Source organism: Helianthus annuus, chromosome 5 (genome assembly GCF_002127325.2).
Source record: "Helianthus annuus cultivar XRQ/B chromosome 5, HanXRQr2.0-SUNRISE, whole genome shotgun sequence".
Taxonomy (NCBI): domain Eukaryota; kingdom Viridiplantae; phylum Streptophyta; class Magnoliopsida; order Asterales; family Asteraceae; genus Helianthus; species Helianthus annuus.
Genome location: NC_035437.2, coordinates 39178095 through 39190309, shown reverse-complemented (window position 1 = coordinate 39190309; position 12215 = coordinate 39178095). Strand labels below are relative to the sequence as shown.

Here is a 12215-nt window from a genome sequence, read left to right as displayed (position 1 = left end):
GCTTCGCGAAGTCCACTTTCTAGGCCATGTGGTAAACAAGGATGGAATTCATGTGGATCCATCTAAGGTTGAATCGATCAAGAATTGGCCTGCACCCCGCACACCAACAGAGATCCGCCAATTCTTAGGTTTGGCAGGATATTACAGAAGGTTTATCAAAGATTTCTCCAAGATTGCGCAACCTCTCACTTCAGTGACTCAGAAGGGTGTCACCTATCGTTGGGGTGATGCACAGGAGTCCGCATTTCAGCACTTGAAGGATAGACTTTGTAGCGCGCCTATCCTCTCATTGCCTGAAGGCACAGACGATTTTGTGGTTTACTGCGATGCTTCCATCCAAGGACTTGGTTGCTTGTTGATGCAACGTGACAAGGTCATTGCCTACGCATCACGTCAACTTAAAGTTCACGAAAGGAACTACACTACCCACGATCTGGAATTGGGAGCAGTTGTTTTCGCGCTTAAGATATGGAGACATTACCTGTACGGTACCAAGTGCACCATTTACACCGATCACAGGAGTCTCGAGCATATCTTCAAGCAAAAGGAATTGAATATGCGACAACACCGATGGGTCGAGCTCTTGAACGATTATGAATGCGCAATCAAGTATCATCCAGGCAAAGCCAATGTTGTGGCCGACGCCCTCAGTCGAAAGGATACCATACCTAGGCGTGTACGTGCTCTACAGCTTACCATCCAGTCTAACCTTCCCGCTCAGATTCGTGATGCTCAGGTTGAAGCATTGAAGGCAGAGAACATCAGGGCTGAGTCCCTACGAGGATCGAGGCAACGACTAGAACAAAAAGAAAACGGCGCCTACTATGTTAACGGACGCATCTGGGTTCCACTGTATGGAGACTTGCGCGAGCTTGTGATGGATGAAGCGCATAAGTCTCGTTACTCAGTACATCCTGGTTCAGACAAGATGTACCATGATCTCAAGACTACATACTGGTGGCCTAGTATGAAAGCCAGCATAGCAACCTACGTTGGTAAATGTTTAACTTGTGCGAGAGTCAAGGTCGAATACCAGAAACCATCAGGCCCACTCCAACAACCAGAGATACCTAAATGAAAACGGGAGCAAATTTCCATGGATTTCGTTACTGGCCTGCCCAGATCTCAACGCGGAAACGATACCATTTGGGTTATCGTGGATCGACTAACCAAGTCTGCACATTTTCTGGCCATCAAGGAAACGGATAAGTTTTCTACTTCAGCAGACATTTACCTAAAGGAAGTGGTATCAAGGCACGGAGTGCCAACCTCCATCATTTCTGATCGTGACGCGCGTTTCACCTCTGAACTGTGGCAAGCTATGCACAAGTCTTTTGGCTCACGATTAGATATGAGAACCGCTTATCATCCACAGACAGATGGGCAATCTGAACGCACCATCCAGACCCTTGAAGACATGCTTAGGGCATGTGTAATCGATTTTGGTAACGGCTGGGAAAAGCATCTCCCGTTAGTGGAGTTTTCATATAACAACAGCTACCACACCAGCATCCAGGCCGCTCCATTCGAGGCATTGTATGGACGGAAGTGCCGATCACCTCTCTGTTGGGCAGAAGTTGGTGACAGTCAAATCACTGGCCCAGAACTCGTAGTAGACACAACCGAGAAGATTGCTCAGATACGACAGCGAATGGCGGCAGCTCGTGACCGTCAGAAAAGCTATGCCGATAAGCGAAGAAAACCACTCGAGTTCCAGGTTGGGGATCGAGTGCTGCTCAAAGTCTCACCTTGGAAAGGTGTAGTCCGATTTGGCAAACGAGGCAAGCTCAACCCGCGTTATGTCGGACCGTTCGAGATCATTGAGAGAATTGGAAAGTCGCCTACAGGTTGAATCTACCTGAAGAAGTCTGTGGAGTTCACAATGTTTTCCATGTGTCAAATCTGAAGAAGTGTCTGTCAGATGAGACCCTCATAGTTCCTCTCAAGGAGCTCACTATATACGACCAGCTGCGATTCGTCGAGGAACCAGTAGAAATTACGGATCAAGACGTTAAGATTCTCAAACACACCAGAATACCTCTCGTCCGAGTTCGTTGGAATTCCCGTCGTGGCCCAGAGTATACCTGGGAACGAGAAGACCAAATGAAACTCAAGTATCCCCAACTGTTTAAGAAAAACGCAACCACTACTGAGGCTGAAGCTACTGCAGAATTTCGGGACGAAATTCCAAATCAACGGGGGGATGATGTGACACCCCAGGAAAATCAGGAAAACAACGCAACTTAACTAGCTTCCTCAGTAACCACGCGCTAAATTTCAGGACAAAATTATCTTAACAGGGGGAGAATGTGACAACCCTCAAAATCCCATGTATTCCGTATAATGTGCTTGACGACTGTGTGGAATTACGTAACTGCTTTCTGATATCTGTGTTATATTTACATGTGCATGTTGACACACTAATAGTGTACAGAAAAGTCATTAAATAGTCTGTTATGACTTCCTGAGTGTTAAAAATTAAAAAAAAAACGTTGCAAAAATATATATGTAGGACGCTTTACGGATTAATTAAGCAGTCTAACGGAACAGTGTCGAACCGAACAACCGGACACTACCCGGAACACAAAAATATTGTTAAACACATTGTTTCACATTTTACTGAGCCAGTTATGGTTCCCGAACATCATGACACCTCTTACAAAATATCTACTAACTAATATATGTAACTAATACTTAAGATGAAACTAGATTGTAACTATTTAGTTTAACCTATGCTAGACCCCCCCCCCACCTAATCTATGGCCATCATGGCCCCTACACAACTTGATTTTATTTCATTTGTTTATTAGATCATGTCCCCCCTACATGACACCTTACACAAAGGATTTAGTGGAAACTTGGTTATAAGTAATGCATGAAAGGTTTAGAGCTCATTTCTCATATTTCACCAACACACACCAAAACTCTCTCTTCCCTCCTCCGTTGGCTTCGGCTGAACTCACCACCACCATCATCACCTTCATTCAATCTTGCTTTATCCATTTCATTCATATACAAAGGTGTATCAAGGTGAATCACAAGGTGTGGAACTCACGGATCATCAAAGACCTCTCTAGATTGCTTTTATCCACCACTTTTACGCCTTTGATCTTCCCTAGCCTCGAGCTAGTAGTAAGTGACTCTAAACCTCTTCTTGATCTTGTCTAGAGTGGTTAATAAGAGTTTTGTCGGATAAATCGTGAACACTAAAAATCAAAACTAAAAAGTCTTGCTAGAGTGATGAACTTGTTGGTTAAAGAGTAAATAATGATGAAACATGGTAATACAAGATAAATCTGAAATATATGAGTATTAGTTTGCTGTAAATAACTTATAACCTGTTGTAAATCATTATTAGAATGAAGGTAATCATATGTGTGCGTTTTAGTAGACTTTAGACTGATAACAGTTTGCTGATGTGTATTCTCAGCCGCCTTTAACAGGCTGTAAACAGGTCATAAACTCAACGAAAAACTGATATTTCAAGTCTAAAATGTGATATTAGGAAATACGGTTCTAATGGCACCGGAATCATAATTTTTGGACTCCGTTTACTATTTTTAAAAGGTCATTTTGTAACAGCAGCTCAAGCTGCATTTTTGCTGCTGAAAATAGGTGTTATGTTTTTGGTCGTAACTGGAAAAATATGATGAATCAGCTCATGGAATTCATACAGTAGATGACAACTGATGTATCTGTAATTACCCTACTGGAATTTCGTAAATCGGACACTCGATGAATTTTTAATAAATTGTTCCGTGGACTATGGTCAGAAATGCATAAATCTGAGTTCAGTCCGGAATATGAATTTTTATAAAATAACTGGTAGTGAACCGGATCCCGATATTTTTACACAATAAAATATGGAACGTTTAAGAAATCCTGTAAAAATTTGGGAATTTTTGGAATAGTTTAACTATTTATTAAAACGTCCGAAAACAGCCGGTTTTGAATATAAATGCTGAATTGGGATAAGTTGTGACTTGCGTGTCTAAATGTCGAGTATGCTATCCGTGAATGATCTAACATGACATATATGTTATGTGCATAATCGTATGTTTGACTTTGAGTGGGGAATGGATGGGAAACTTAGATGGGCATAAACCGTTAAAACGATGCATGTTGTGTGATAGATACGTGTAGGAACTTTGTGTTCTGTTTGAAAGCCACTAAATGACTAACTGGTAAATTATATTAGGACGTGATTGACCGACCTCGACTGTTAGCTATATTTGAGAATCTAACCGAGCAAACCAAGGTGAGTTCACACACTTTCTAAGGCATGGGATTCCCGGTGGTTTGGGAATGGGTTAAAGAATTAAAACGGAATCTACATATCCTACTTAGGTAGGATATGTACGGCCATCCTCCTCGGGTAGGATGCCAGTATTAATCCTGCGTATTCTCTTTGGGAGAACTACGTACGTTCGTCCTCCTTGTGTAGGACAACAACCTTAAACTTACTAGACAAAACTCTATCATAAGTCCCTCATTTTATATCGACTTAATCGCCGAGGCCAATGGCGAGCGGGTCATTAGTTAATAGCGCTATTAGGTTTAACAAACCTCACACCGTGCTAGTCGGACGGGCGTGTACTAATGGACTATGGCAAACCATCAGTGATGATAGACACTGATGTAGGGCACAACTTACTTGCGTAGTAGTCGATATCATACGGTCTAGTAGTTCACATGGGGAAGCCCCCACTAATCATGAACAGGGTATGGGTAATAAAGAATGAACTGGTTAAACTTTCTTTCAACTACGGGGTAACCCCCACGGCAATTACGCCAAGGAAATACAAACCACGTTTTCGGAAAACAACTTAAAACTAAACAACCAAACGTGAACTCACTCAACTTTGTTGTTGACTCGTTGTTACATGCCTTACAGGTCGCTAACTGCTTGGAGCTTGCACAAGGAAGGAGTCGTTGTGGTGTACGGACGGTTATGTCCCGTGTTTAATATGTAATCCTTATGAACTTATTAAACCTATGCGTCGGACTTTAAACTTATGAACTGCGAACTTATGTTTTGAACTTTATGTTTATGCTTCCGCTGTCTAAATTAAAACTTGGTTAACTAGCTTTTGGTCACCAATCGTATTGTGGTGGCTTGATTTATTTAAATACGTTGTTCAGTATGATTGGTGGCTCGATCCTGGTCACGTCACGCCTCCAAGCGGTAGTACTCCGCATGGTGGATTTTGGGGGTGTGACAAAGTTTATAACTTGTCATTTAACCAAGATTAAACATCAGTTAACAAATTCATTCCTATTTTTACATCAACAAATCTGAATTTACTTTCTAGAGTTCAAAATACACTAGAATGATATCTATAATCCTAGTGTTTAACATGCTTTTACAAAACCCATTAATCACCTACATTGGTGATTACGGAATTCACAAGTATTGAGCATAATTTCAACAATCTAAGGACTAAGGTTTATTCCTAGGCACTCTTTCATTTCAAATTCATCCATACAACAATCATGCAACATTAATTTCGAATTTCTTATGTTCATCCAGATATTTAAATGGAACTTTTCTATGAAATTTTACATACCTTATGATCCCTTTACAGAGGAGATCACTATTCTATGCTCGGATTTCGATTTGGAACTGAATTTGGCCTTCAATTTGGACAAATAGCATGAACTAGGGTTTGATGGAGGTTCTTTGGTCCCCTGTGTTTTGTTCGAACCAGACACACACTCAAAGTGTGTGTTTGGTGTTTTTATTTTGTTTTAATAATTTAAGTTTCAAACTTAACAACTTTGGTCCCCCAACTATTGTCTAGTTTTTATTTTAGGTGTTTCTAACACACTAATGTATTATCACAAGACTTCTATCTAACTAGGTTATTTTTATTCCTAGTTAGTTCATTTCATTTATTAATGTCATCGAATTTAATATAAAAGGTTTATATTTTAGGGGTGTTACAAGTCCACCCCCCCTTAAAAAGGGTTTCGTCCTCGAAACCGGAATATGTACCAAATAATGTTGGGTAGAGACGTCGCATCTCCTCTTCGGATTCCCAGGTAGTATCCGAACCCTTTCTATGCTCCCACTTGATATTCACTTGATCAATTTTCTTATTTCATAACCCTTTACTCTTCTGATCTAGAATCTCAATTGGCTTTACCGCATAATTAAGGCTATTGTCCACCTCAATGTCATCGTAGTGGATATAAGCCGTTTCCTCAGCTAGACACTTTCGAAGTTGTGAGACGTGAAAAGTGCCATGGATTCCGCTTAATTCTTCTGGTAATTCAAGGCGATATGCTACCTTGCCAACCCGTTCTATGATTTTAAATGGTCCAATAAACCTCTGACTTAATTTGCCTCTTTTCCAGAACCGGATAATTCCCTTCCATGGAGACACTTTCAACATAACTCTGTCGCCCACCTGAAATTCAATCGGTTTTCGTCTTTTGTCGGCATAAGACTTCTGTCTCTCTTGAGCCGCTTTTAAATGAGCTCGAACCACGTCAATTTTCTCATTAGTTGCTCGAACTACCTCTTTATGGGCCCGTTCACGCAGACCCACTTCACCCCAACATACCGGGGTTCTACACTTCCTACCATATAGCATCTCATACGGGGCCATGCCAATACTGGCATGATAACTGTTGTTATAAGAGAATTCTACTAATGGTAAATACACATCCCAACTGCCCCCGAAATCGATAATATACGCCCTCAGCATGTCTTCTAGTGTCTTTATCGTTCTTTCACTCTGCCCATCCGTTTGAGGATGGTATGCAGTGCTAATAAATAGTTTCGTTCCCATCTGATCTTGGAAATCTCGCCAGAATTTTGAAGTAAACCGGGTATCCCTGTCAGACACGATGGATACCGGTACTCCGTGGCGTGCCACTATCTCATTGGTATACACCTCCGACATCTTTTCTGACGTATAAGTCTCACTTATAGGATTAAAGTGAGCACTTTTCGTCAGTCTATCAACAACCACCCAAATAGCATCAAATCCTCGGTTTGTCTTTGGTAGTTTGGTCAATAGGTCCATGGTGATATGTTCCAATTTTCAAACTGGAATATCCAATGGCTGAAGTTTACCATAGGGTCTTTGGTGTTCCGCCTAGACTTGTAAACAAGTCAAGCACTTTTCCACATACTTTGCCACATCCCTTTTTATTCCGAGCCACCAGTAATTTTGCTTCAAGTCGTTGTACATCTTGGTTGCTCCCGGATGAATGGAGCATCGGCTTTTGTGTGCTTCGTCTAGTAGAAGCTTTTTAACTCCACACAAGTTAGGAATCCATATTCTGCCAAACCGGGGTTTTCAACCCATTATTATTATTATCCGTTAGCTCTTTCAACTGGCCAACAATTCTTTCTCTTTTCCAATTTTCCTCTTTTATCGCCTCGGCTTGTGCTTCTCGGATTTGTTCAAGTAAACCCGAGGTTACAACAAGCTGCATCGACCGCACTCGTATTGGAACATAATCTGTTTTCCTGCTCAAAGAATCCGCCACAACATTGGCCTTCCCGGGGTGGTAATGTATCTCGCAGTCATAGTCTTTCACCGTTTCCAACCATCGCCTTTGCCGCATATTTAACTCCTTCTGATTGAAGAAGTATTTTAGGCTCTTGTGGTCGGTAAATATGCTGCACTTTACTCTGTATAAATAGTGCCTCCATATTTTTAATGCAAATACCACCGCCGCCAATTCAAGATCGTGTGTGGGGTATTTCTTTTCGTGCACCTTTAGTTGCCTCGAGGCATAAGCTATCACTTTGCCTCGTTGCATCAAAACACATCCGAGCCCCGAATGTGATGCATCCGAGTAGACCACCAAATCGTCGACTCCGTCCGGCAACGTTAATACCGGAGCGTGAGTTAACTTCTCCTTTAGCGTTTGGAACGCCTTTTCGTATTCAACACCCCATATGAATCTTTCCTCCTTCTGAGTTAATTTAGTTAGCGGTGAAGCAATCTTGGAGAAATCTTGAATGAATCTCCTGTAGTATCCCGCAAGCCCTAAGAAATTTCTAATTTCCGAAGGATTCTTCGGAGGGCTCCATTTTGACACGACTTCTATCTTTGACGGATCTACTAGTTTTCCAGCGGCACTAATGATGTGACCGATAAATTGTACCTCTCGTAATCAGAAGGCACACTTCGAAAATTTTGTATACAGTCTTTCCCGTCTGAGCGTCTCTAACACCTCTTGTAAATGATGTGCGTGATCCGCCTCATTTTTCGAGTATACTAAAATGTCGTCGATAAACACGATTACCGACTTATCCAACATAGGTTTGCAAACCCGGTTCATGAGATCCATGAAAGCGGCGGGTGCATTCGTCAATCCGAATATCACGAGGAACTCGTGATGTCCGTACCGTGTACGAAAAGTTGTCTTCGGCACATCTTCTTTCTTGACCTTTAACTGATCATACCTCGATCTAAGGTCAATCTTGGAAAACCAATTTGCACCTTGTAGTTGGTCGAATAAATCATCAATTCTCGGGAGCGGGTATCAATTCTTCACCGTGAGTTTGTTTAACTCCCGGTAATCGATACACATTCGCATGCTCCCGTCTTTCTTTTTCACAAACAATACCGGTGCGCCCAAGGAGACATACTCGGCCTTATAATCCCCTTATCGAGCAAATCTTGAATTTGCGACATTAACTCTTGTAACTCCGATGACGCGAGCCGGTATGGCTCCTTAGCTACGGGTTTCACGCCTGGAACCAATTCGATTCCGTACTCTACTTCCCATTCGGGCGGTATTCCCGGTAAGTCTTCCGGAAACACATCTTCGAAATCACGTACCACCGGTACGTCTCCAATCTTCGGTGGTTCTTTCCCTGGTTCATTCGCGTATATCATAAACGCTCTACATCCGTGCCTCATGAGCTTGTGAGCTTTTAACATCGAGCATATCACAAGATTGCCTCCTTTCTCGCCATAGATAGTAACGTGTTTTCCGCTTGGTGATGTTAACTTTATCTCCTTACAGAAACACACGACCTTTGCGTGGTGTCGGGATAACCAATCCATTCCGACAACCACTTGGAACTCCCCCATCGACATCGGGATTAGGTCTATTGAGTATTCTTCATCATTGATACTCTATTTGCAATTTTGAGAAACATCACATACAATAAAACTCTTGTTATCCCCTATTTCAACTTCTAAGGGCATAGGTAATTTCGTTAATACAAATGAAGGATGTTGAATAAATCCATGTGAAATAAAGGATTTATTCGCACCCGTATCGAATAATACACGTGCAGGAATTGAGTTTATTGTGAATATACCTGAGACCACATCGGGTTCTGTCTTTGCTTCGGCTGTTGTTAGTTGAAAAGATCTAGCCCTTGCTTTTTGGGTCTCCATTTGTACATCTTTCTCGCTCTTTTTCCCGACGAACTCCGGGCATTCAGACTTTTTGTGACCCGGCTGATAGCACTTGTAGCACACCGAGACTTTTCCTGGACATAGCGAGGCCGTATGCCCTGTCATTCTGCATATGGGGCATGGTTTGTCTTTAAAGCAACATTCGCCCTTGTGCCCCTTTCCACATACTTTGCAACTCGGTGATCAACCCTTCGCATCCGTCTTCTTTACCGACTCAGTTGTTCGAGCCTTCTTTGTAGGGCTCGGGTTAACATCTATTGCCCTTCGTTCGCCTCGTTCAATTTGCTTTTTGAGTTCAATTTCTCTTTCCCGAGCCGTATTTATGATTTCGGTGAGCGTCTCATACTTGGAAGGAGTCATAAACTCCCGATATTCAGCACTTAACATATTATAATAATAATATATTTTCTGCTCCTCATTCGTCACAAGCTCATCACAAAACCTTAATTTATCTAGAAAGATGCCCGTAATCTTGTCTATCAATTCACCCTTTTGTCTCAACTGGATGAACTCCTCCTTGATTCTGTTAATGACCACCTTAGGGCTATGGTGTTTAAGGAATGGTGCCTTAAACTCATCCCAAGTCATAGCCCTTGTAGCTTCAGCCCCAATCTCCTTCCTCATATTATCCCACCAGTCCTTGGCTTGACCTCTTAACTGACCCGTACCGTAAGCTACAAAATCGCTTACGTCACAGTGGGTCCTTTCAAACACTCCCTCAATATCACTTAGCCACCTTTGGCATATTATCGGGTCAACCTCCCCATTGTAAATTGGCGGTTTACACGCCATGAACTCCTTGTATGAACAACCTTTCCGTTCTCCGGACTTTTCCATAGTTTGGTTGGCATTTTCTTCCAACCTTTGAATTCGTTCCTCGACCACATTAAGCACCGTGTTTTGGATTTTGTCTATGAAACCAGATAGACTATTCTCAATTGCCTTCCCTACTTCTTCGGCAATCACTCCTCTTAATATTTTCGGTGACCACTGGCACCGTATCATCATTCCCTCCATCGGCCATTTTGAATATGAAATGTTTATATTCATAATTAAACATTTCATTTTATAACATATGCATCACTCATTTTGGTTTAGCGTTGTTCATCACTTGCTTAAACCATTCATGTTTAGTGCACTTTCCGGGTTTGAGTGTGTTAACACGCTCTTCCCGTGCACGTCCATTCACATTTCTTTTTCTGACATTTAACAAAATCTACTAAAGTAACTAATTCTTACCGGATGTTAGATCAAGATTGAACCGAACACACTTTGTTAACAACCTTTGGCTCTGATTACCAACTTGTAACACCCGTCTCATTTGTTTCATATTTTCATAAAATACGCACTTTTAAAACAAAAGCACCATTTCATTAGTTAGACGAAATAGTAGGAGTTTATAATGATAGTAACTTAGTAAACTAACCATCTAGTAAAACATCCAAAAATGACAAGTTAAGTGTTTACAACATGAACATTGTTTTCAATAAAATTAAATAAGCGGGGAAGTTTCAAAATATAGTGTTCAGTTCTTAGATACTTGCTTGATCGCCATCCGGAGTGAGACCAACATCACCTAATGTCAAAACCACATTAAATGTTGGTTTTGACAACATTAAAACATATATAATCGAGTTCTAGTGTTAAACAATGAAAAGAAAATAAAATTCCTGAAATTTGAGTCTGTCGCACCCCGCGAGCGCCTCCTGCATGTCGCGACAGAATTGGTGTTCCCTGCCGCGTACCGCGGGGGAACCCATTTTCCAGCGGGTGTAGGTTTGAGACCTGTATTTCCTGCCCAGCACCATGTTTTTCCAGAAATTCAACTTCAAAGACTCATAACTTTCTATCCAGGTGTCCGTTTTAGGTGATTCTTTTTCCTACGCATCCGTAATTAAATTACCAACACATCTATCATGATTATCATATCAAAATTTGAGTTTACGGACTGAAAGTCTATAAATCCCTATTGTATTTATTCGACCCACATAGTTTTACATCAAATTCTACCACTAACATCTGCATGACCACAAGGCGTATTTACCCATCTTCCGGGGCTGACGATCACTGGCGTATCATTACCAATTCCATGGTTTACGCTCTTATGATCTATAATCGCCAAGGGATCTCTTAACATTTTCATAATATCAACTCAACACACATTTATTTGACCCATTTGGCTGATTTATGGAATCCACCATTTCAACAACAACCAAACTTCTTCTAATCTAGTTTTGACACGTTCAATTAAGCAGTGATCATCGTGACTTCAACTAATCCAAATCCTTATTCTAGAACACAATTTTGAACGACTACGATGTCAAATTAACATAATGTAACGAAACAACTTACATACCTTCAAAGCGCTCCCTTCAAACGCGCGTCACCACCGGCTTGTCCGCTCGACGTTCTGGTTTCCTTTCCTATAGAGTTCATCCATGATTTGTTTAGAACTCCTTCATGTCACATAATGCATAATTTGCCATAATATTATAATATGCGTTTTAGTTCTAATTTCCATCATTTAACTTTCTTTTAGGCATTTCTACAAACACCTAAGGGGCATTATTTCACACATTCTACAATCAAGTTCATTACTTGTCATTTAACCAAGATTAAATATCAATTAGACAAATTCAAGCCTATTTTCACATCAACAAATCTAAATTTACTTTCTAGAGTTCAAAATACACTAGAATGATATCTATAATCCTAGTGTTTAACATGCTTTTACAAAACCCACTAATCACCTACATTGGTGATTATGGAATTCACAAGTATTGAGCATAATTTCAACAATCTAATGACTAGGGTTTATTCCTA

At 41.0% G+C, this 12215-nt stretch overlaps 1 protein-coding gene across 1 annotated transcript; it reads right to left on the bottom strand.

The window, feature by feature from the left end:
* Positions 1–9575: 9575 nt before the first annotated feature.
* LOC118492098 lies at positions 9576–10409 on the bottom strand. Its single transcript, XM_035989879.1, has one exon. It carries the CDS (start codon positions 10407–10409, stop codon positions 9576–9578), a length of 834 nt encoding a protein of 277 aa, XP_035845772.1.
* Positions 10410–12215: the final 1806 nt, after the last annotated feature.